Source organism: Pristiophorus japonicus, chromosome 3, assembly GCF_044704955.1.
Source record: "Pristiophorus japonicus isolate sPriJap1 chromosome 3, sPriJap1.hap1, whole genome shotgun sequence".
In the NCBI taxonomy this organism is placed as follows: Eukaryota; Metazoa; Chordata; class Chondrichthyes; family Pristiophoridae; genus Pristiophorus; species Pristiophorus japonicus.
The window spans coordinates 253,944,262-253,970,819 of record NC_091979.1 but is presented as its reverse complement, the minus strand read 5'-3'; the positions used below and the strand labels follow the sequence as shown (position 1 = coordinate 253,970,819).

General features: G+C 41.9%; 1 protein-coding gene across 2 annotated transcripts; it reads left to right on the top strand.

Annotated features, from left to right (window-relative positions):
- The first annotated feature begins 40 nt into the window (after positions 1 to 40).
- Positions 41 to 23,749, top strand: dennd10 (DENN domain containing 10). 2 transcript variants are annotated; one of them, XM_070874964.1, is made up of 11 exons: positions 41 to 132; positions 4,738 to 4,879; positions 8,887 to 9,083; positions 10,726 to 10,805; positions 11,736 to 11,884; positions 13,720 to 13,831; positions 14,271 to 14,371; positions 14,628 to 14,735; positions 16,579 to 16,673; positions 21,334 to 21,548; positions 21,936 to 23,749. In XM_070874964.1, the coding sequence occupies exons 2-10, from the start codon at positions 4,840 to 4,842 to the stop codon at positions 21,502 to 21,504; spliced, it is 1,053 nt and encodes a 350-aa protein (XP_070731065.1). In that variant the 5' UTR covers positions 41 to 132; positions 4,738 to 4,839; the 3' UTR covers positions 21,505 to 21,548; positions 21,936 to 23,749. The 2 variants fall into 2 exon arrangements, with proteins under 2 accessions (XP_070731065.1, XP_070731064.1); XM_070874963.1 differs by lacking the exon at positions 41 to 132 and having other exon boundaries at positions 4,450 to 4,879.
- The last annotated feature ends 2,809 nt before the right edge of the window (positions 23,750 to 26,558 follow it).

Genomic DNA, 26,558 nt, shown 5'->3' with positions numbered 1-26,558 from the left:
CCCGGGAGAGCGAGCGAGCGTGCGCGCGCCTGGGGCTCAGCTGGCAGCGGCAGCTCGCACAAGGTGCTTCTTATTGCACCACCATCATAGGCAGTCCCTCGAAATCGAGGAAGACTTGCTTCCACTCTAAAAGTGAGTTCTCAGGTGACTGCACAGTCCGATGCGGGAATTACAGTCTCTGTCACAGGTTGGAGCAGACAGTGGTTGAAGGAAAGGGGTGGGTGGGGGAGTCTGGTTTGCTGCACGCTCCTTCCGCTGCCTGCGCTTGGTTTCCGTGCTCTCGGCAACGAGACTCAAGATGCTCAGCGCCCTCCTGGATGCTCTTCCTCCACTTTGGGTGGTCATGGGCCAGGGATTCCCAGGTGCCGGTGGAGATGTTGCATTTTATAAAGGAGGCTTTGAGGGTGTCCCTTGAAGCGTTTCCTCTGCCCACCTGGGGCTCGCTTGCTGAGTAGAGCATTTGCTCCATTGGGCGGGCCACGTCGTCCACATGCCCAAAGCAAGCACTCTACTCTTATGCACCACCGCTCTGTGGAATGCAGAGGATCTCGAGAGCCACTTTAACACCAGGATGACATACACAAATTTGCATTCTTTTAAAAAAAAATTAAATCATGTCATGCTTGTGGGCTCAAGTCGTACTCCAGAGACTTGAGCACAAAAAGAAAATCTAGACTGACACTCCAGGAGCAGTGCTGAGGGAGCGCCGCACTGTCGGAGGTGCCGTCTTTCGGATGAGATGATAAAACCAAGGCCCCGTCTGCTCTCAGGTGGACGCAAAAGATCCCATGGCACTATTTCGGGGGAGTTATCCCCGGCATCCCCAGGCCAATATCTATCCCTCAATCAACATAACAAAAACAGATTGTCCGGTTATTATCACATTGCTGTTTGTGGGAGCTTGCTGAGCACAAAAAAATTGGCAGCCGCGTTTCCTACATTACAACAATGACTACACTTCTAAAAGTACTTCATTGGCTGCAAAGCATCTTTGGGATGTCCGGTGGTTGTGAAAGGCACTATATAAATGCATTAAAATAGGCAGGAAACTTCACAAGACACCCTTTGTTCCTGACTGCTGATTCTCCACTTACTGTCATTAGCTAACCCTTCAGTCACTGCGCCCCTACCCTCTAGAATTCTCTCCCTCAACCATGCCACCTCACCACGATTCTCACTTCCCTCAAAAGCCTCTTAAAAATGTAATTCTTCAAGCATTCTTTTGGTTCCTACTCCCCCTTAATTTATCTAATTCTGTTAGAGGTGCATTATACAAACCTCAATTTTATTGCTATTTCTGATTAGTGATGCATAACAGGTGCGATAAGCTAATTACGGAATGGCTATATATTCATTTAGCGATATTATTTATATAACTTAAATATTTGATATTAATATTGCATGTAGTTAGTGCATTGAAGCAACTGATGTATACATATTTTTGTTTGCACCAAAATATATTGTAATTATGAAATACACTATGAATTACAAATCAACAAAAACTTGGCACTAATTATTGGAATTGTCATTTTTAAATAATAGATTTATAACCAACTAGCGCTAGTTTCACAAAAAGCATTAAACTTGAAAAAATCTCTTTTTTTTTTATCCTGCTTGACCTCTCGGGCAAAAATAATAACATGTTTCCTGCCATTCCATATTGCATGGGTATGGTAGTGTAGTGGTTTTGTTACTGGACTAATAATCCAGAGAATGTGAAGTTCAAATGCCAACATGGCAGTATGAGAATTTAAATTCAGTTTTTTTTAAATCTTGAAATAAAAAGCTGATATTGGTAAAAAGTGGCCACATGGATAGTGGTTAACTAATGTCCTTTAGGGGAAAAAACTGGTGTTCTTACCTGGTTTGGCATTTACGTGACTCCAGTCCCACACCAGTGTGGTTGACTCTTAGCTGCCCTCAGTTGTATCAAACTACTATAAAGAATACTTCGGTGTTTCAAGAAGTCCCCACCACCACCTTTCAAAGCAACTAGGGATTGGCAATAAATGCTGGCCTCATATCCATCCCGAGAATAATTTTTTTTTTAAGTTGTAGACAAGTTTCCAAAATATTAATGATTTAGACGAAGGAATTGAATGTAATATCGCCAAGTTTGCAGATGACACGAAGCTGGGTGGCAGTGTGACCTGTGAGGAGGATGCTAAGAGGCTGCAGGGTGACTTGGACAGGTTAGGTGAGTGGGCAAATGCATGGCAGATGCAATATAATGTAGATAAATGTGAAGTTATCTACTTTGGTGGCAAAAACAGGAAGGCAGAATATTATCTGAATGGTGACAGATTCGGAAAAGGGGAGGTGCAACGAGACCTGGGTGTCATGGTACATCAGTCATTGAAAGTTGGCATGCAGTACAGCAGGCGGTGAAGAAGGCAAATGGCATGTTGGCCTTCATAGCGAGAGGATTTGAGTATAGGAGCAGGGAGGTCTTACTGCAGTTGTACAGGACCTTGGTGAGGCCACACCTTGAATATTGTGTACAGTTTTGGTCTCCTAATCTGAGGAAGGACATTCTTGCTGTTGAGGGAGTGCAGCGAAGATTCACCAGACTGATTCCTGGGATGGCAAGACTGACATATGAAGAACGACTGGATCGACTAGGCTTATATTCACTGGAATTTAGAAGAATGAGAGGGATCTCATAGAAACATATAAAATTCTGATGGGATTGGACAGGTTAGATGCAGGAAGAATGTTACCGATGTTGGGGAAGCCCAGAACCAGGGGTCACAGTCTAAGGATAAGGAGTAAGCCATTTGGGACCGAGATGAGGAGAAACTTCTTCACTCAGAGAATTGTGAACCTGTGGAATTGTCTACCACAAAAAGTTATTGAGGCCAGTTCATTAGATATATTCAAAAGGGAGTTAGATGTGGCCCTTACGGCTAAAGGGATCAAGGGATATGGAGAGATTGTTGGTGCTTGGTCCAAACGCAACTCCCACACTGGGGAAATGCTCAAATATTGCAGCATTAAATCTTTAAGTATATGTAATGGGTTTCCCCAGTCATTCTTAAATGATTAGTTTTACATCAATGTTGATAATTTTGTACAGATCTTGTGATTTTTTTTGTACTTCATTTACTCATATTTTGTGGGATAGGACTGGTGTGATCAAACTGTCACACTGAGGGGAGTCCGGAGTTTTAATGAGGTAAATGATTCCCGTCCAAATTGTGTGATATTTTAGACTGACCACTTTCTGGTGTCTAGAATCTGGACATATACATTGTACCCGCAACCCTGAATATCAACATTAATCATCATCATTATAGGCAGTCTCTCGAACCGAGGATGACTTGCTTCCATGTCAAAAAGTTCACAGGTATTTCAATGAATGACCTAAAATTCCAGGTCCCGAACTAAGTCTTGAAGGGTGGAAGATGCCTATGCGTGGATGCGTTGCACACCAGCCACACACGGGCTTGACAGAGCTAGGTCTTGGTCCAGTAGCAAGGATTAACCAAGATGATTGGAGACCAGCTCTGCTGCACGGGCCTAGTGCGTACACATATCACAGTGTGGGCTGGCCCGTGCTGCCCCTGGGCCCTCGCCTCTTCTGGGCCCCAAACTCACACCTCTCCTGGGCCCCGATCACATAGAAACATAGAAAATAGGTGCAGGAGTAGGCCATTTGGCCCTTCGAACCTGCACCGCCATTCAATGAGTTCATGGCTGAACATGCAACTTCAGTACCCCATTCCTGCTTTCTCGCCATACCCCTTGATCCCTCTAGTAGTAAGGACTACATCTAACTCCTTTTTGAATATATTTAGTGAATTGGCCTCAACAATCACGTCCCTCTACAATCTCTCGCCACTCCTTAATACAATGACAGACCACCTAGGATAAGTACACAAAAGGGTATTTAACGTATGCACTTACTATACAAGCTGATGACAAATGTTTGTATTTTTTAAATGGACGACAGCACTATAAAAAAGACGTGGCAGGCATGAGGAGACCATGGAAATCCTTAAGATAAGCTCTGCTTATTGTTTTTTTTCTTCATTGGTCATTCCAAATTGATGTTAGGAGACAATATTCAAAAAGGTTGCATGTAATTTCATTGATATTTTAAAGGACACTATTTTTGTTACAGCTGGTTTTGGCAGAGACACATTTGTTACAATGTTGATAGGCAGTGGCAGTTCTCACTATCCCATGTTTTCTCTTTTTCAGGTGTTGATCGATTTGCTGTGCACTTTCAGCATTTTCTGTTTTTATTTGCACATTTGCATGCTTCATTTCTATTTACATCGTGAGTTTGCAAATAAAAAGTTCACAAAATCCGCATTTCACGAAGACAGCACTCCTTGGCCGTGTACAGTGTGTCATTCCTTGTTCGCCCCCATCCGGTCCTCACAGTTACACAATCACTCAGAAAGCTTGTCAGTGGGTGTTTTTTTATCTGGGACACCAGAGGTCCTGAAAGCTCACAGTGAGGAAGTGCTGTTGGCATTTTAGGCGGAAAATTACTGCTTCTGAAATACAACAGTTAGAGACTAACATTTGCAGTCAGATTTACATTAATGATAGTAGCGATAAAGTGACAAAACCGGTAATAGTAACAAAAATCGACAGCAATAGTGGTTACATTATTATTACTAGTCACATTACTACCGGTTACATTATATCAGTGACAGCACTATGATCGTTACAGTAAGTTAGAATGCAACGTACAGTAACAGTTGCATTTTCACTTCTCGTCCACAGTGATTTCTTGTCCCAGTCCTGCTGAAGACTTCTTTTTTCAGAGGGAGTGTTTCCCCACTGGTTGTGGTTGCTGAGCTGCTGGCGAGCAGAGCTGGGCAGACAATGGCTGAGACACCTCTGATGCTGAGCGTGGGGCTGGTCGGTAAGAATCTGCAGACAGCACTCAAGGAACCTGCGTTGAATTAATATGTTACACTGACTTCCTCTGTACTAAGACCGTGCTCAGTGTTGGATGCTAGTCCGGTGTTTTAAGGCTTGCTGGTTCGGCCTGTCTCTCTCTGCCCCTGTGGTATTACCATCCTTATGTAGAAGGATCCCGAATGATCCCGTTTAATGCAGATTAAATGCAGTGCATTTTATTATTCAAATATAAACACATTTGCATATGTGCTCAGCAAATGTTTCCTTTCTACAGCGAAGCGATTGACACATTGCAAACATGTATATGTTGGAGATCGGATTTCCGTATTTCCCACTCGGCCACATAATGCAGCTGGTGCCGAGGACTGAGGGCCTGCTCATACAACTTGACAGAACGAACTGCTTTGCATGAAAATTAGGCACCGTCATGATCAGATTCGTCTCGACAGGGGTGGGGGGAGGAGAGAGAGACTGGGGTGTGAGAGACTAGGGATGGGGAGAGACGGGGGTGGGGGGAGAGAGACTGGGGGAAAAGATTGGGGGTGAGACACTGGTGGGGAGAGTGAGAGGCTGGGGGAGAGTTTGAGACTTGTGGGGGGGGGGGGAGGGGAAGCAGGAGAGGGTGAGACAAGGGACATCATTGGAGTGGATTAAATCCAGAAGTCACAAAACTGTCACTATTTACTTCATACCCAATAAACCTGTTAACAATCTGTGACCCACACTCGATGCCCCAACAATGGTGCGGCCAGGGATGGGGTAAGGTCAGGAACTTGGGCTGGGGGTGTGTGTCAGGAACTTGGGCTGGTGGGGGTGGGGGTGGGGGGGTGTCAGGAACTTGGGCTGGTGGGCGGGGTGTCAGGAACTTGGGCTGGGATGGGGCAAGAACTTGGGCTGGGGAGGGTGTCAGGAACTTGGGCTGGGATGGGGAGGGTGTCAGGAACTTGGGCTGGGATGGGGCAGGAACTGGGCTGGGGAGGGTGTCAGGAACTTGGGCTGGGATGGGGCAGGAACTTGGGCTGGGGGGGCATAAACTTGGGCTGGGATGGGGCAGGAACTGGGCTGAGGGGGGTGTCAGGAACTTGGGCTGGGATGGGGCAGGAACTTGGGCTGGGGGGGTGTCAGGAACTTGGGCTGGGATGGGGCAGGAACCTGGGCTGGGGGGGTGTCAGGAACTTGGGCTGGGATGGGGCAGGAACTTGGGCTGGGGGGGCATGAACTTGGGCTGGGGGGGCATAAACTTGGGCTGGGATGGGGCAGGAACTTGGGCGGGGAGGGGGGAGCTCCCCTGTCTGGAGTTGGCAGTCAGAATGGCTCGAATTACACTTTACAAAGTCACTGAGAACTTGGGCTGGGCGGTCCTAATTACACATTCCAGAGAAACTGCTGGGTGTGTCTTATCCTCCAAGGGGACCAAACAACAATCAGGTCATGTGATCACAGAGACCCAATCAGAGCACGTTTCTAGTGCAAATAACTACGTCCTTACTAAAACCTGCCACTCATTCCTTTCAGTTGATTCGATGTTTCCCCCCTAACCCCAGAAATTGTACAGTGCTGCATGATTCGTTTAGCATCACTGCCCTTAAAGAGTGCACTTTTTAAATTCCCCCCTTCCCCTCCCAACATCGAAATCAAGTATAATGACCCAGAAATTACGATGCGTGTACACTGTCAGAAGCCTTCAGAATGGCCCTGCAAGTTCCGGATTTCCGCATGCGCAAAAACCGGAACTTCAATCTGTAAAGCTTCGCTTGAACGGATCCACCGCATCCGCTATAAATTCACTTTCGATGGCGCAGAGGCGAATGCCCATGAATTATGCCTGGTAATTAAAAGAAAAGAAAGACTTGGATTTATATAGTGTCTTCCACGACCACCGGACATCTCAAAGCGCTTTACAGCCAATGAAGTAGTTTTGGAGTGTAGTAACTGTTGTAATGTGGGAAACGTCGCAGCCAATTTGTGCTCAAGCAAGCTCCCACAAACAGCAATGTGATAATGATCAGATAATCTGTTTTTGTTATGCTGATTGAGGGATAAATATTGGCCAGGACACTGGGGATAACTCCCCTGTTCTTCTTCAAAATAGTGCCATGGGATCTTTTATGCCCATTTCAGAGTGCAGACAGGGCGTCGATTTAACATCTCATCTGAAAGACGTTAATTACTAGTTTAAGGGTTAAAATAAATGTTCAAGTAGAAACATTTTAATGATTTAAATATACACATAAATTTAAAATTAGTTTAGGTCCCGTTTTAAAATGTTTACATTTATTTTTCAAAAAATGAAAGTTTTCAATTGCTGTGAAATTTTATTTATTAAGTAATTTTGTATTATGCTCATGGGGTTCCATATGTAAGCATCATAGGAATCCCCATTTTTGATTGGTTGGCCTGGCCCACGTGATCCCAGGGACGCTTGTGAACTGCGTGCGTCCCTGGGATCTGTGGGCCTTTACGCGGCCGTACATCAGCAGGCCCAGGACCAGAGCAGTCCAAAGCGCCGGAGACTACAGGTAAGTTCGTATATTTTTTTGGTTCGGAGGCGTACGCCAGCATCAAGCCTCCGAGCGCAATTTCCTGGCCAATATTCAAACCAATTGATAAAGAACTATACTGAAAGATTGCTTGCAATATAATTGCAATTATTGTAGCTCAATGCTAATACTGTAACTGTTGAAATACAAATTCATGTTTGTGTGCGTTCAGATTTTGTAGATTCTGTTTATATTCAAGGACATCAAGGAATATTGCGTGCAGTTTTGGCTTCCATATTTATGAAAGGTTATACTTGCTTTGGAGGCAGTTCAGAGAAGATTTACTAGGTTGATTCCTGAGATGAGGGGGTTAACTTATGAGGAAAGGTTGAATAGATTGGGCCTCTACTCATTGGAATTCAGAAGAATGAGAGGTGATCTTATCGAAATGTATAAGATTATGAGAGGGCTTGACAAGGTGGATGCAGAGAGGATGTTTCCACTGATTAAGGAGACTAGAATAGAAAACTGAGATGAGGAGAAATTTCTTCTCTCAAAGGGTTGTAAATCTGGAATTTGTTGCATCAGAGAGCTGTGGAAGCTGGGACATTGAATACATTTAAGACAGAAATAGACAGTTTCTTAAACGATAAGGGAATAAGGGGTTATGGGGAGCAGGCAGGGAAGTGAACCTGAGTCCATGATCGGATCAGCCATGATCGTATTAAATGGCGGAGCAGGCTCGAGGGGCCGTATGGCCTATTCCTGCTCCTATTTCTTATGTTCTTATGTAATATAGGAAGAGATACTGAGCCTGACAGTGTAAGGGGAGCTAGATTAATTTAATTGGAGATAGCCATTAAAAAGGGTGCTTCAGCACAGTTGTGTATATTAATTGAGACCTTTAACTGTATTCAATAATTCTTCCAAGGGAGTCCCCAGACCATTGACACTTGCATTTAGTTATTTGTCAGCTGTGGGTAGATCACTTGCCTCTGAGTCAGAAGGTTGTGGGTTCAAGTTCAAATAGTGCTGAGGGAGTGCTGCACTGTCATGAGATGCACTGTCATGGATGAGACGTTAAACCGAGGTCCCGTCTGCTCTCTCAAGTGGGCATAAAATATCCCATGCCATTATTTCGAAGTTATCCCTGGTGTCCTGGCCAATATTTATCCTTCAATCAACATAAAAGAAAACAGATTATCTGGTCATGATCACATTGCTGTTTGTGGGAGCTTGCTTGTGCGCAAATAGGCTGCTGCATTTCCTACATTACAACAGTGACTACACTCCAAACTACTTCATTGGCTGTAAAGCGCTTTGAGTCGTCCGGTGGCCGTGAAGACGCTATATAAATGCAAGTCTTTTTTTCCTTTGTAACTTTGATTTTTTAAAGGCATACCAATGGGGAGGGAGGAACTTGTTGGATAAAGACTAATTTCCTGACAGTCAATCCTGTGTTAAATACATCTTTATAACTTCAACACTGCAACATCACACTCTCACAGTGAATGTCCTTCCAACTTAGAAAAAGACACAAATGGTGATGCACTGTGGGTGTGGTGCTACCCTACCGTTACAGCAGAACTCCGAGAACTACTTTTAAGGAAATGCTGCCTTACTGGTGAAAATGATGTCCTTCACACCTTTGTCTTTGGCCAGTTCAGAAGAACCTGGTATTATATCACCACCACACAAGTCCAGGATCCCACCGCATTGTCAAAGGTACATAATACTTTCTTGACTTGTTTTAATATGAGGGCAAACTTTCTCTTTTTTCTCTCACTCTCAGTCTCCGTGGGCCACATGCCAACTGACCTGCTCCCAGTACACTTGTCACTCAGGGAGACACTGCATGCATATAAGGTAGAGTTCTTCATAGGATGAGAGGGAGAAAATTTTGGAGGGTCACCTAACCCACACTTCACTGGTGCATGTCCAAGAAGCTGGTTAAAGAATGGAATTACTAGAGAGCTGGAAATAAATTGTCTATTCAACTCCTTGGGAAGAGGGGAGATTTCCTCAGTACATAATGAGTAATAAATCGTAAACCTGTTCATTAAAAACTTTGTTGCATATGGTACACACAGGAAATCTTCCCTCTTGATGCCAATGTATATGGGGATGGGAAGAAACTAGCTTACAGTGTAGAGAAAAACAAAACCCTTTTTAAATGAGTAACTCTGAGAAACAGTGTATTTTTCAGCAAAGTTGAGAATTGATCATTCATAATTCCTTTGATTTTCACAAAATAACTTTTAGAGGAGAGAAGGTGAATGTTATATGCATGCTTACATATAAGGAGCCACTTTCATTTTTTTTAATAGTACACTTTTGGAGAGGAAATAATAAAGGTACTCCTGTGAATTCGGTAACAATTATGTCCTTACGAAGCTGTTTTTGAAGGGTGCTTTGTGTTGCAGAAGGATGGAGGCATTCTTACAACAGGGGTCTTTGCTGTCCTTCTGCTTTATCAGAACATAATCCAGATGATTAACAAAACTGCTCTGTCAGTCAAACTGACTGTTTCATGATCCTAGATTATTAGTGTATGTCTGCTATTCAGAGGAACAAAGGTACAGAATTTGCTATGTTGGAACTCTTTCTAAGCATGACAAAAGTCAAACTGAACACATATTGAGGTTGATAAGAAGGGCAGTGGACATTGCAGGGCGAGTTTTGAATGAGTTGGAGTTAATGAAGTGTGATGCTCAGCAGCCGGTGAGGAGAGCCTTGGGGAAGTCAAAAATGAAGGTGGCAAACACATGATTAAGGGTTTCATTGGAGTTGGGGTGAATAAAGTGGAGGCTGGTGATGTTGCAGATGTAGAAATAGGAAGTCTTAATGGTAGTTAGGATGTGGGGTTCCCAAGCAAAATGCATATGGTAGATCTTAGTGACACTGATACATGGAGCTAAGTTTTCCATTCGCACGTGCACAAATGTTGGTGACTTTCGAAAAAAAACTTGGATAATATTTTCACCTTGAACAGAGCAACAATTCTGAGAAGCCTTAAATGAAGATTTGGATCATGGAAATATTATTTACTCCTTCTGTGCAGAGGCTGTGTAAGGGAATTCTGTCAATGGGATGAACATCCAAACTAAGTTGGGACTTTTTCTAATGAACATCAGCATGGACCTGTTGGGCCAAATGGCTTGTTTCTGTGCCATGCTGCAAATACTATGTAATATGGCAATGTAAATGTGGAGAAATTTGCTATGTCTTAACATTATTAGCTTTTCTCTCAAACTCTATTCTCCTTTTTTGCACAGAACATGAAAATTGAAATAGAAGTGTAAGTCTAACCTCTGACAGTGATGCGCATGAAACATTGGTGATATTTTCTTCTTCATTCTTATCGCAGGTGACCCATTTTTCTTTAGTACTAACCGCCAAAGACTTTAACCCAGAGAAATATGCATCATTTGGGAGAGTGTTATGCAGGTAAGTTTCAAATTCTGAGGTAATTCTGGACATTATATCATAGTCTTTATGATCTATATGCGTGTTGCATATGCAGCAATATCCTACGCTGCTGCTTACGGTTCATATACTCAATGGGTCAAGGCTAAAAATACCAGTTTGTATGCAAAGAAAGAAATAATTTACATTTAAGCAGCTTCCTCAGGTGGCTTAGCTGATAAGTTCACTGCTTAGTGTGAGAGAGAGAACTTGCATTTATATAGCACCTTTCATGACCTCAGGACATCCCAAAACGCGATACAGCTAATGTAGTATTTTCTTAAGTGTTTTAATGTAGGAAACATGGCAGTCAATTTCATAGAATCATAGAATGGTTATAGCACGGAAGAAGGCCATTTGGCCCATCGAGCTAGTCCCACTCTCCCACTCTTTCCCCGTAGCCCTGCAATTTTTTTTCCTTCAGATACTTATCCAACTTCCTTTTGAAAGATTAAATTGAGTCTGCCTCCACCACCCTTTCAGGCATTTCAGTGCATTCCAAATCTTAGCCACTCGCTGTGTAAAAAAAGTTTTTTCTTACGTCCCCTTTGTTTCTTTTGCCAATCATCTTAAATCTGTGTCCTCTGCTTCGCGACCCTTCTGCCAATGGGACTATCTATCTATCTAATGCATGATTGATACAAATTGAGCTTGAAATAACCTTGCCTGGTGGTAAACATCAAGCTCAATTTCGGAGTCAGAAACTTGAATCTGAAAATGAACTGGCTTTTGCAATTTAGAAAGATGAACCTTTGAGTTCCTGAGAGTGGTTCGCACTTGAAAAAGAACCTTTTCATATGAGAGAAAGTAGTGTCTTTCTGTACTATTCCATTCATTAAAAACAAACATTTCTTCTAAGAAAAAGTTCATCAATTTAATTATTAAATCTAATAATTTAGTTTTTTTTTGAAGGATGTACATGAAATATGGTAGCCCAGCCAGGATGATGGAAGGTTATATTTCTGTTCTTACCAATGGCATCTGTCAGAGTGAAGAGAATGGGTCATTTCTTATGAAGGATTATGATGCTAAAAAGGCATATCTTGCTGGATCCATCAAAGGTAAACACATTAAGGTTATGCTTTATGTTGTGGCATAAACAAAGGACCTAGCTCTTGCAAAAGTGTTGAGTGGGATTGAGGTCCAATCCAATCCGGTGATACTGCTCTCTGACTTTGTCTGCACTTCCTCTTGCATTATGGTTTGTGGCATGGTGCAATGTCCTGAAACACTGCAGTCACTGAGAGCTAAGGGCAAGATAAAGGTCTTACATGGGACAGTTGTTGAGGGATAACGTTTTCCCTTTATCCAGTTGTTCTTATGCAACAAGCAATGCCGAGTATATGGGAATATGTTCATTCTGAGCAAATATGGTTACCTATATGTGTTAATGTCTACTCAACGGCGACCTTGAAATGTGTGTTAGATACCGGACGAAGTCACTTTTTGCCAAGCAGATCTTTAAACCATTGATATATTAAGCTATTGTGTCAAAAATTGTAATTTATAAGTAACATTAAACCACAAGTAATAGGTACATCTACTTCAAATGTATTTAAACTCATACATTTTATGTTAGAGATTGTTTATTTTTGAATTGCCTTTGTTTTAACTTAACTATTTTACATATAGAATCACAGAATGGTTACATCTGGAAGAAGGCCATTCGGCCTGTCAAGCCCGCACCGACTCTCAGCTAGTCCCACCTCCCTGTACTTTCCCCATAGCCCTGCAATTTTTTTTCCTTCAGATAATTATCCAATTCCCTTTTGAAAGATAAGATCGAGTCTGCCTCCACCACCCTTTCAGGCTGTGCATTCCAGATCCCAATCACTCACTGGGTAAAAAAGTTTTTTCTTACATCACCTTTGGTTTTTTTGCCATGACCTTAAATCTGTGTCCTCTGGTTCTCGACCCTTCTGTCAATGGGAACACTTTCTTGCTATTTACTCTGTCCAGACCCCTCATGATTTTGAACACCTCTATCAAATCTCTTCTCAATCTTCTCTGCTCCAAGGAGAACATCCCCAGCCTCTCCAGTCTAGCAACGTAACTGAAGTCTCTCGTTCCTGGAATTATTCTTGTAAATCTTTTCTGCATCTTCTCTAAGGCCTTCACATCCTTCCTAAAGTGTGGTGCCCAGAATTGGACACGGTACTCCAGTTGGGGCCGAACCAGTGTTTTATACAGGTTCCTCATAATTTCCACACTTTTGTATTCTATACCTCTATTTACGAAGCCTAAGATCCTGTAAGCCTTTCTAACTTTCTCAACCTGCCCTGCCACCTTCAACGATTTGTGCACCCATATCCCAGGTCTCTCTGTTTGTGCTTGTGCCATTTAGTTTATATGTCCTCTCCTCATTCTTTCCAGCAAAATATATATGATGATCCATCTTTCATACTTGAGTAACTATTCTTTTTTAATTTTACACCCAGCCTCTCTTGAAAGTAGTTGACCATCAGCTGTCCTCTGATATTTCATCCACATGACCATTCTTGATATATCAGCCGAGATAGTGAGTGTGGGTAGACTATCCCACTGTGGAGAATACGGATGAGCTCAGTCCTGTCCACACCAGGCATCCACCCATGTAAATATCCCAGCAAGGGAAAATGGATAGCAATCAGGAATGGGGACCAGAGTTGATGTTTACCTCACTCCCTTGTCCAGGAATGCTGAGGCCTCAACTCATGCTGCCACTGAAACTAGACAACGCAACAAAGACTGGGAATCAAACCTGGGATCATGGTGCAATACCAAGTGGTTCCTTTCAGGAGGGCTGAAATTGCCTTATTTTATTTTGGGCTATTCGGCATAAAACAAGCTTTTTACTGGTGATCGTGTGAAACAGACGGGGATGTTTTGTTTTCAATGAAATGTATTTTTTTTCTAGATGTAGTAAATCAGTTTGGAATGGAAACCATTATCCTGTACACTGCACTGATGCTAAAGAAGAGGATAGTGGTCTATCATCCTCGCATAGAAGCATTGCAGGAGTTTACCAGGTAAAAAAAACATGCAGGGAACAAATAATGGCACATAGTGCTTTGCAGTGTTTGCATTTTATATTCCACACCACCGAAACTTGCACTTTTGTCTGCCATAACAATTTGACACACTCTTTCCATCACATAATCTCTGGACACTTTGCTCATGATTTTAATGGACAATGCCGAGGCACTCCAAATGGAGAAGTGTATAAGTAGGTGCATCCTGAAGTTGTCTAGAAACTAACAGCTGGGAAACATTCAGTAAATTGGCATTTGCTTATAGATCCCTGTCTCATGCCCTCGCGGAGAGGCCAAGAAAACTAGAGGGAAATAACTGGTTTTATTTCTCCTTTAAAAAAATAGTTTGACACTTCAACTTATGCTGGCAGAACTGTGGCAGATGTTTACGAGATGCAAGATATATTCATTTTACTTTTTTTACATCGTATTCCAGGACTTTGCCTACATTAATTTGGCACAGGCAGGATTGGGCAATACTCCATCCTTACGTGCATTTAAATCAAGATGAGCTAGAGGCCTTGAAGACTTGCACTGGTAGGAATATTGTTTTTTTACAAATCTACATACAAAAACATTTTTCTGTTGTTGTGCTAATCTTGGAATATCTAATTCCACTTTGAACTGAAGTAACTTGATCGGAAAATCCCTTTCTCTAAGTGTGGGATGTGTAAGGTGTTTGAGTTGCCAACTGTCCCTTCATCTAGCAGCAAACTCTGCTAGTTTCCTCTATAATAGAGGGCATAACAGACTTTGAAAACAGCTCTAACAGTTGTTTTCATTTCACATGCAGGTTACGTCGCTGGTTTCACAGACTTAAAGGTGACTGATCGCCCAGACATCTACGACGTGTTTGTGAATCTGGTGGAAAGTGAGATCATTGTTGCGCCACACATTAAAGGTATCACTGGCGCTTTAGTGCCTCAGTGCAGTTCTTGTTTCACTGTAGTCCCGTTCACCCATCACCTCTGTGCTCGCTGACCTACATTGGCTCCCGGTCTGGCCATGCCTCGATTTTAAAATTTTCATCCTTATTTTCAAATCACACCATGGCCTCGCCCCTCCCTATCTCTATAATCCCTTCCAACCCTACAACTATTTTAAATTAAACTATAAAGCCGAGCGTCCCCTTATTAAAGAGGCACCAGAAGCGACAAATTAACAAATAAAACTTTGTGAACCTTAAATGGTCAAATTAAAATTGGGTTGCCGGGGGTGATGATGCACTCCAGTCCCTCCAGTGCCCACCTCTCATGGAAGGCCGCGAGCGTACCGGTGGACACTGTGTGCTCCATCTCCAGGGACGAATGTAGCCGCAGAAGAGAGGCAGGCAGTCGGGCTGAACAACACACTCGTCCGTCCGCTGCCTGGACCGGTTAATGGCTTCCAATCCTACAACCCTCTGAGATCTCTGTGCTCTTCCAATTCTGGCCTCTTATGCATCCCTGATTTTCATCGCTCCAACCTTGACGGCCTTGCCTTCAGCTGGCTAGGCCCTAAGCTCTGGAATTGCCACCCTAAACCTTTCCTAAATCTCTCTTCTTTTAAGATGTTCCTTAAAATCCCTTTGACGAAGCTTTTGGTCATCTGCCCAAATATCTCCCTATGTGGCTCAGTGTGAAATTTTGTTTGATAACATTTCTGTGAAGTGCCTTGGGATGTTTTACTATGCTAAAGGTGCTATATAAATAAAAGTTGTTGTTGGAATTGTATTCAGTATTGGCTCCAAGATTTCATGCAGCAGTAGAATTATAGAGTTTGTCCTTCCAAGCTTATATTGTTTCTGGACAGAGAATTTAAAATTAATCAAACTCGAAGATTTTGTGGCTGCAAACCTATCACTGGTACTGGTAGTGATTGGAGAAATTTGAGGTTGATGGATTAAGAATACTATACAAGAAGCATATTCGTATAACATTACAGCATATAGGTTTAAGTGTGATTTTTTTTTCTATAGGCCATTGCGTCCATTTAATCAGCGTCAGTCATGGCTCAGTGGGTAGCACACTCACCTCTGAGTCATAAGGTTGTGGGTTCAAGTCCCAGTCCAGGGACTTGAGCACAAAAATCTAGACTGACACTCCAGTGCAGTGCTGAGGGAGTGCTGCACTGTCGGAGGTGGCGTCTTTCGAATGAGATGTTAAACCAAGTCTACTCTCTCAAGTGGACCTAAAAGATCCCATGGCACTATTTCGAAGAAGAGCAGGGGAATTATCCCAGGTGTCCTGGCCAATATTTATCCCTCAATCAACATAACAAAACAGATTATCTGCTCATTATCACATTGCTGTTTTTGGGAGGTTGCTGTGTGCAAATTGCCTGCTGTGTTTCCCACATTACAACAGTGACGACACTTCAAAAATATTTAATTGACTGTAAAGCACTTTGAGATGTCCAGTGGTCATGAAAGGCGCTATATAAATCCAAGTCTTTATTTTAATACTTGCAGCAGCTGTTGGTGCAACAGCAGCTTTGTGCTCAATGTCACCACTATGTGATGATGTTCACAGAATTAGGAATTATACCTACATCTAATATATTAAAAGTTTTATGTATAACGTTCCCTTCTTGTGTCACGCTCACATCCTGTAGCATTTCTCTGTCACCACTTTGTTGGTAATAACCCTACTATTATAAATTGTCTGAATCATTATGAACAACACAATTGGGAGATCCGCTAATATAGGATAAAATTGTTACTGTTTGATGGCATATATGAAACTGTTTAACTCTTTCTCTCATAGAGACAATGACGATGGGTAAACTGCACAAGGATATCGGACAACTCATTGTTCAGTCAGCCGGTGACCCAGAGAAATCAGATGGTCAAGTGATTAAGGTGAATATTTGCCATTATGTCCTTCTCTGCAGAACTTGGGAGAGTATATAGTGATTGCTCCATTCACTCGTACTTAGTTAGTTCATAGGTGTATTCATAGCCCTATTTTATTCTTTAAGCCCTGTCTACACAATTACCTGCAGATAAGTATGGTTTCCCTTCTGTTCACGAATGCTTTTTTGCTTAACCAACATAACAAAAAAAACAGATTAACTGATCATTATCACAGTGCTGTTTGTGGGAGCTTGCTGTGCGCAAATTGGCTGCCGCGTTTCCCACATTATAACAGTGACTACACTCCAAAAGTACTTCATTGGCTGTAAAGCCCTTTGAGACGTCCAGTGGTCGTGAAAGGCGCTATATGAATCCAAGTCTTTCTTTAAGTCTTTTTGAAAACCGTGCCCTCTTTTCTGCAAACATTAGAGAATGGAGGGAAATAAACCTCCTATCTCAGCAAATTTGCAGAGATTGTTAAGAGAAAATTACTTCCAAAAGCTGGGGTAGAGTAAATGGTAGTATACCAGCAAGTGCAGCAGTTATGGTATTGGACTAGCAATCTAAAGGTCAACTTCAAATCCTACCAAATCAAGTTGTGTTGCGGTGAATTCAATACACCTGCCATCAGAAAGCATAACCATGAACGTTCTCAGATTATCATTAAAAACTCAACTAATTCACTAGTAGTATTAAGGCAAATAAACCTACCACCCCTACCTAGTCTGCTCTACATTTGATGCTTAATGCCCTTCACCATCATCTCCTCAGGGCAACTAGAGATGGACAACAAATGATTAAAATAATCCAGTGGAGGTAACAAAAGTCCCATTTGAAGATCCAATTAGTTTGCAATTAGATAAGAAATTATATGGGGAACAAGCACAGTCTAAACCAGAATAGATTCTTCCCAATTTATTTAATTTCTATTGGAGGCAAATAAAGCCTCTGATAAGAATCTGAAGTTTTTCCTTTATGATTAATTGACTAAAAACATTAGAATATCCATAATCACAGTGGATTATTTAATGATCTCTGCATGAGACTGACAAATTCTGTGTGGAGGGTTCAAACGCATGGGAATTAGGATCCTTTAAACTTCAAATCCCAGTCCTGCAGGTGAAAAGGCAATGTGCACGTCCACTGCGCCACCCAGGCCAGAGGCATCATTGTTAAAACTAATTCGTTTGTTTTAGGTTGCAGCTTTATTCATTGGTTGCCAGTTTACTTCCCCCTCCCTTCCTTTCCTGAAAGCATTGATTCCTATGCTGGGGTACAGTTTGTCTTTATGCCTCAGTCACATTGGCAGTCATACATGAAGCTTAATGGTTAGTATCACATCCAGTGCTAAGTTTGTCTTCACTGAAGTCCACACTTCCAGGAGGGGTTGCTGATCGTGCGGTCATGAGCAGGAGCCTATGCTGCCTTTCCTCTCTACAGTTCGGGGCACTGAGGCCAGATTGTGGCACAACTATCATTGTCCCAGTTGAGATCAGCTACTTCAGCACTGATTGGGGATTAAACTTTGGACCTTCCCTGTTTGTGTGACTTAGTTCCACGCTCGATATACTTGTAGTCGCAGAGCCATCAGGGGAGTCGAGGTGCAGATTTCAATAAAAGGTGAAATTAGGCCCCGAATTCAGGGTACAGCATCATGCAGACATTTAAAGATCACATGGCTGAACTTCAACAATTGTACATCGCTGTCTGGCGTAAAATTAAAATGGGGAAGGTGGCTCAACCGTGGCTAACAAGGGAAATTAGGGATAGTGTTAAATTGGTCAGAAAAAACAGCAAACCTGAGGACTGGGAGAAATTTGGAATTTCTGGGAGGAGGACAAAGGGTTTAATTAGGAGGGGGAAAATAGAGTATGAGAGGAAGCTTGCAGAGAACATAAAAACTGACTGCAAAAGCTTCTATAGATATGTGAAGAAAAAAAGATTAATGAAGACAAATGTAGGTCCCTTGAAGTCAGAACCAGGTGAATTTATAATGGGGAACAAAGAAATGGCAGACCAGTTGAACAAATATTTTGGTTCTGTCTTCACTAAGGAAGACACAAATTACCTTCTGGAAATACTAGGGGACCGAGGGTCTAGCGAGAAGGAGGAACTGAAGGAAATCCTTATTAGTCAGTGTTAGGGAAATTGATGGGATTGAAGGCCAATAAATCCCCAGGGCCTGATAGTCTGCATCCCAGAGTACTTAAGGAAGTGGCCCTAGAAATAGTGGATGCATTGGTGGTCATTTTCCAACATTCTATAGACTCTGGATCAATTCCTATGGATTGGAGGGTAGCTAATGTAACCCCACTTTTTTAAAAAGGAGGGAGCGAGAAAACAGGGAATTATAGACCTGTTAGCCTGACATCGGTCTTAGGGAAAATGTTGGACTCAATTATTAAAGATGTAATAGCAGCGCATTTGGAAAACAGTGACAGAATCAGTCCAAGTCAGCATGGATTTGTGAAAGGGAAATCATGCTTGACAAATCTTCTAGAATTTTTTGAGGATGTAACTAGTAGAGTGGACAAGGGAGAACCAGTGGATGTGTATTTGGACTTTCAAAAGCTTTTGACAAGGTCCCACATAAGAGATTAGTGTGCAAAATTAAAGCACATGGTATTAGGGGTAATATATTGATGTGGATAGAGAACTGGTTGGCAGACAGGAAGCAAAGAGTAGGAATAAACGGGTCCTTTTCAGAATGGCAGGCAGTGACTAGTGGGGTACCGCAAGGTTCAGTGCTGGGACTCCAGATATTTACAATATACATTAATGATTTGGACGAAGGAACTGAATGTAATATCTCCAAGTTTGCAGATGACACTAAGCTGAGTGGCAGTGTGACCTGTGAGGAGGATGCTAAGAGGCTGCAGGGTGACTTGGACAGGTTGGGTGAGTGAGCAAATGCATGGCAGATGCAGTATAATGTAAATAAATGTGAGGTTATCCACTTTGGTGGTAAAAACAGGAAGGCAGAATATTATCTGAATGATGACAGATTAGGAAAAGGGGAGGTGCAACAAGACCTGGGTGTCATAGTACATCAGTCATTGAAAGTTGGCATGCACGTACAGCAGGCGGTGAAGAAGGCAAATGGCATGTTGGCCTTCATAGCGAGAGGATGAGCGTATAGGAGCAGGGAGGTCTTACTGCAGTTGTACAGGGCCTTGGTGAGTTCACACCTTGAATATTGTGTACAGCTTTGGTCTCCTAATCTGAGGAAGGACATTCTTGCTATTGAAGGAGTGCAGCAAAGGTTCACCATACTGATTCCCGGGATGGCAGGACTGACATATGAAGAAAGACTGGATCGACTAGGCTTATATTCACTGAAATTTAGAAGAATGAGATGGGATCTCATAGAAACATATAAAATTCTGATACAATTGGACAGGTTAGATGCAGGAAGAATGTTCCTGATGTTGGGGAAGTCCAGAACCAGGGGTCACAGTCTAAGGATAAGGGGTAAGCCATTTAGGACCGAGATGAGGAGAAACTTCTTCACTCAGAGAGTTGTGAACCTGTGGAATTCTCTACCACAGAAAGTTGTTGAGGCCAGTTCGTTAGATTTATTCAAAAGTGAGTTAGATGTGGCCCTTACTGCTAAAGGGATCAAGGGGTATGGAGAGAAAGCAGAAATGCGGTACTGAAGTTGCATGATCAGCCATGATCATATTGAATGGTGGTGCAGGCTTGAAGGGCCAAATGGCCTACTATTGCACCTATTTTCTATGTTTCTATGTTTCTATGCTGTCTTTGGCAATGATCGCAAGTACAGGATTTCCACGTGCTAAACCCCGAACTTGCGATCTGTCAAATTCCGACTGTGCATTGGCTTCACTGCACGTTTCACCTACCCATTCAAATCAATGTGCAGATGAAAAATTGGGCAAATTGCCCTCCTACTGCGCATCAATTACCCTGAAAATGTTTACGTCTGGTGGAAACAGGGGCCGGAGCGGGAGGGCGGGAATGAGAAAATTGTATTAGTTTATGCTACAATGAGGCATTGTTTCTTGTCTGAGTGGATACAAGCTTTGAAAGAAACTTTAATATGTTCAAGTTTGAAAACAGGGTGTTTTTATGTCACACATCTTTGCTGCCCAAATGTCTTTTGTAGTTTCGATTTAATTATTTCACAACTGCTATTTAGATAGGATTTAATTCACTTTTATGATTTCCTCATGTTATTGGACATTTAAACTCTCGATTTTACATCATTTAAATTAATCAAAAGTTAGTCTAATAGAGGATACTGTAATTATAGGTTTGTGTATTAAATACTATTGCAGTGATCGTAATTTATGAATAAAATAGCATTTCTGGCTGCTAAATTATTTTTAAATGAGTTATGGGCAAATCAGCAATCTCCTGTTTCCTGATTGGATCAGAGTCAGCAAGTGAAAGGAGCACCGCCCCACGTGACCCCAGGTTCGCGTACACACAACGGACCATCCCGGGATCCATGGGGCACAATGTTGCAAGCAGCCCTGCAGCATTGAAAGCAACATTTCGAAGGGGTTCGCACAAGCTGAGTGCGGGTTTCGTTCGGACGTCGGCGGTAGACTCCTTAGCTACGACGCCGACCGCGAATTCAGGGCCAATAAATTCCAGATTCGTTCTCCTTTGTGTTAACTTCCATTTTCATTGTGCCTTTCAGGACATTTCACAAAAAACAAAAGAAATATTGACCAATTTAGCCTCGCTGGCACCAAATGAGGGGGGGAAATCCAAGATCACTCTGGAGATTCTGAAGGAGCGCCGCTTCCCACCAGCAACCGAGAGCTTCCTGTATCACTTAGCAGCTGCGGAGCAGATGCTTCACATCTGACTGTTACTGTTTATGTTGTACTACTTTTAACATAGTGGACCAAGGTGAATTATTGGAGAGACAGTATTCAGCTCAACAACTACACATTGGTTAAATGAATAAAAGATTGAAATTGAAGTTGCACACAGCATTTCACTTCCTGGTTTCTCAGTAATACAAGTTGAATGGAATTCCCATGTGGCCCATCAGACTTGATTGTACATTTGACATATTTAAAGCATCACATGGCAGTCTTAGTTAAGGGCACTACATGTAAGTCCAAATATTTGGAAATCTAATCATCTGCTTGAAGTAAAGCTTCACGAATTGTTGTGAACTTAGAAAAAATGTATCTTCTCTGAAATTGTATTTTTGAACAATTTTATGTGTCCCAATTGCAGTTAACAGGATTAATTTACCTATCTATATATCTGTCTTCTGTTCTTCAACAGCAACTCCCAAACCTACGACCTCCGCAACCTAGAAGGACAAGAGCAGCAGGTGCATGGGAACACCATCACCTCCAAGTCCCACACCATCGTGACTTGGAAATATATCGCCATTCCTTCATCGTCGTTGGGTCAAAATCTGGAACTCTCTTGCAGCACTGTGGGAGTACCTTCATCACATGGACTGCAGCGGTTCAAGAAGGTTACTCACCACCACCTTCCCTCAAGGGCAACCAGGGCAATAAATGCTGGCCTGAGCTAGCGACGTCTATATCCCAAGAATGAATTAAAAACAAAACTTATGTAAAGTTTTGTGCCTATATTGAACATTGTGACTGACGTATGCCAGGCAGTTTTAATTCAGATGATTTCATTATCTTTTTACCGCTGCCATTGGCTAGATCTGTATTTTTCTTCTTTCTAATTAGTCCCTTTCTACTCTCATTATTCACCAACCATATTCCACAAAATCTTTCTACCCACTCACCACCTATGCCAAACTTTCTGCCCAATCACATTGCAGGAAAATGAATTTGGAGATGCTCACCTATGACACACCTTGCCAGGGTCAGACTGCTGAGAATGGCATTGCTTTAAATGTAATGAATTCTGAGGTGAATTCATTATTATATGCTCCTTGGAATAAAGCAGTAGAGAGATTACATGATGTAGGAGTCCTGAACCATCTTGGGCCCATTTCTGCTCCATTCCCAAGCTTTTGTAACATTTTTACCACCCATCAGACACACGCCTCTTCAGCTCCAGTTGATTGTAATTGTTTAGAAAAGATTGGGGGATGATGTCTGTGTTCATCAAGATGACAGCTATAACTGGTACTGGTTTGGAATCCAGAATTGAATAAAGCTTATCGATATATATTGAGACTAGCAGTTTCTACATGGGAGTGGTTTCTTTACCACAGGAGCTCAGTAGCATGTTGGTTGTGGAGGGCAGAATAATGAACATGTGGGAATGGATAAATATTTTGGGAGTTTTGTTTGACTAGTTTGGGGGATTTGGAAGTATTTTATTCAAAACATTCTCTCAGGAGTTTAAACAGGTGGAGTCAAGTCCATGAGAAAAGTAAATTCCATGTAACAGGAGCACATGGCAAACTACTCATTCTGTGATTTATGTTCTTTTCCAACAATGTGGCAGAGCCCCAGCCTCAGAGGCGAGAGTACTACCACTGAGCCAAGGCTGACACTAGAGCCCTTACACTCACAGAGATGGGCTTTCATCACATTTGTCTGGGCCAAATCCAAACCCGAGAGATGAAAGAGCAGTGTGCCAACCACTGTACCACGCTATCTGACAACTCTTTAAAAAAAAAATGGAAACATCTCAAAGCTTTAATTTGATTAATCCCTGATGAGTAATGAGCCTTTGAACTTCTACCTTTAAAAAAAAAGTTCTCAGAATTTTCATCTAACAATTTAACAAGGAAGCCAAAAGTTAAACCTAACCACATTAATATACTGAACTTGAAAATAGATCAGTGTTATTCAAAATATATATATATACATTTATAAATAATACACACTCCAAAAATAACATTATATATGAGTTGTGATCAACTTGTAAAAGGCAATGGATGGGAATGATCGACAGGGATTTATAATCGCAAATCTATATAAACATCCACAATTCCACACTTTAATAATAACAAATTTTGTTGTGACGGTTTTGCCCAGATTAATGAGACTAGACCATCATTACTCTGCAGTTTGTAATGGCTATAACTGGTACCAATAAGAATCTGCTCTGCATCACTGCAGTGAAAAATAAAGTTACATCTGTAGTGCTGAAAGATTAAATTCTTGAAGATTGCAGTTTTTATTTTTTGGGGAGGAGATGGGTTTTAAAACCATTTCGATTTTCGATATTGAGGTGAGATACATGGAACAGATTGCTCAACATTACCTGGACAACTTCATTTGACAAATAACGGACATCCTTTTGGGAAACTAGGGGTTCGATTTTAACTCCCGGTCAGAATGGCAAGCAAAACAAGCAGCAGAAGACGGGCTCGGCTGATTTTAACAGCCGGGCCTTATTAGCTTGCTGCATTCCAACTTCCTGACCAAAACAGTCGGGAATTTGGTGGGAAGTGGTTGACTGGCTGTTAAAATCAGGCCCACAAGGAAACTCATTTTCTTTTTAAAATGTACTTTATTGGCCTTAGCTGCTGCAATGAAGCCCTCACTGATCCCCGCTCCGATCTCAGGTTAAAGTGCCAGATTAGGCCCAATGTCGTCATCATAGCCTGATCTGTATATTTAAAGAGGACCATGCCAGCTTCAGTTGCTGCCTGCAATTTAAAATTAAAGTCAGCCAGATCGGGGCGGGAAAGGAGTGCAAGCCCACTGCTCCATTTAACTGCCCCTCCTGGTTTCCGCTAGTGGGGGGAGGAGTGGTAGTTAAAATCGAGCCCTCGAACTCACCATAAGAAGGTTGGACTGAGCAAAGGCTCACCCTATTTAGCTACATGTACAGCACCATTCAGAAAGTTTTGCCTCCCTCCACCCTCGCAGAAAGCTTATGATCTGTGGAATTGGAATCCATCCAATTCTTAAATGCTACAATATTCAGCAGGCTAGCTGATGGGTCTATTCTGTAATTTAACCATTTTAAATAGGACTCCTTAAATTATATAAAGGTTGATTTTTAAAAAGCTTTTTTTAAACAGTCAAGTAGTTCTGTCTAGCTCAGGAGATTTTTTTTTAAGGGGAATATGTTATGCTAATAGGGTTAGATGAAGAGGGGTGGAGGAGGCCGAATGCCCTGCTTCTGTGCTGTAAATTCTACGTCGTTTTGCAGCAGGCTAATGCAGTGCAGCTTGAGGCATCTATATTTTTTAAGTGGACAAAATATGTGAATGTATGTGAATGCTACTACCGTGAATGAAGTTTACACAAGAGGAATGGTTAATGACACAGTATGATTTTACATGTTTGCCGAGATTGCATTTTGATATTATTGTTCCAATTGTCACCTTTCCTGAAGGCGAGGTTCCACAGGTACCAGTTACATGTCAGTATCATGTTTAAGTGGCCATCTTTGCCTGTCTACCTCGGCAGTGAATACTGACAAATGTGGAGGGCTATTTCACCATGTGGAACTGATGGTCAATTTTAATGCCATCTTCAGATGATGTCCTTCTCACAAGTCACTTGGTAGGAATCAATTGCAGAGGCTGTTTGCGGAACAGACAGAGGAACAGAATCCTCTGGTCTAACGGCTCACTTTGACACTGGACACTGGAGTTTACTTATGGCCATTGGGAGAGCTGTGTCTGAAATGTATGCAGCCGAAATAAATGTAACCTTCATCGCTATGTGGAACATACTGTATCTGTGGATACTTTATCACCAGTAAACTTTTTTTTAACAGCGAAATGATTAATAGAACAAGCATCAAAATAAAAGATAGTAAAATATGATGCAGCATGTCAGAAAGGACAGCAAAACAATGAAAATGCTTCAAAAAACATTAAGCACAAGCAACATTTTTAATGTTAATGCCTTAATGTCTTGGCTTATACACGGAAAACACAGTTGAGTTCTGGTAACATTACAGGAAACTCTAAATCTAATCATGGTACGGTCGCACTACTACAATGATGCTTAATCAGGCCTGGGGATGCCTATCAGCTGCATCCGTATGCCAGCTTCAAGCAAACTCAGTATTCTAAGGCTAAATGCTATGCGTACTCAGATCTTAGCGACTGTGAACACAACCATCCAGATGCAGTTTTGGCCCCTTCGAACCTGATGCACTTACTGGCTTTGGAAACGATAAACCCAAAACTGAGAAGCAGGCCTTTCGTTCGATCAGGTTACAACTCAAACTTGTCCTGTGGCAGCAAATGGTATTTTTCAAGTGTAGAGTCATGCTCAACTCGACAGAGACGAGGAAGAGCTCATTTCATATCCAAACATCATTTAGTGAGACACAATACGAACAACAATGCTTAACTACATTCTGTACACACGCCCCAAATTAAATGCTCCAAATAATGGAAAACAGAATACTTTCAAGTTAATAGCATAATTAATTTTGCATAAGTGTAAAGTGCTTCAGAAAAATGTGACTTTGATTTTAACACTATTTATTCAGTATTAAATATAATCAATTCATACAAGAGAAAATAACTATTTTGGAGCACAAAGTGGTTTTAAAAATGTGAAGTAGTCTTGATTTACGCAGCATTGATTTCAGGCCCATGGTTTGATGCCTATCCACCTCCACCATAATATAACTGACACTTATTCCCATTGATATATTGCTGCAAACAACAAAAAAACAATTGTATTCAGATATTTAAATCTAAAATTGATGCCGTTAGTTAAAAAAAGTAGTCAGAACTCTAAAGTTCTAGACTCACCACTATTCCCATTGCTTCGAATTAAAGTGTCACAATGTGCATCATATTACAGTGCTGCCTCTGGAGGAGGCTGTATATATAAAATAAGGTGGTGTAAAGTACCTCCAGAGATCAGCAGCAGTAAATGAAATGGAAACACATCTTTCCATTTTGCTCTGACAGTGAGTCACTGCTCTCAGTTTGTTTGTACAGATCAGCAATTCAGTTCTCACAATCACAAAATTGGCCGTCCGCTCAAA

Excerpts from the sequence above, each read along its gene's own strand:
- dennd10 (XM_070874964.1), top strand. The coding sequence starts at position 4,840 with ATGGCTGAGACACCTCTGATGCTGAGCGTGGGGCTGGTCG. Across the intron at positions 4,880-8,886 it reads GCTGAGCGTGGGGCTGGTCG|AAAAAGACACAAATGGTGAT; the intron begins GTAAGAATCTGC and ends CTTCCAACTTAG. Across the intron at positions 14,736-16,578 it reads TGTTGCGCCACACATTAAAG|AGACAATGACGATGGGTAAA; the intron begins GTATCACTGGCG and ends TTTCTCTCATAG.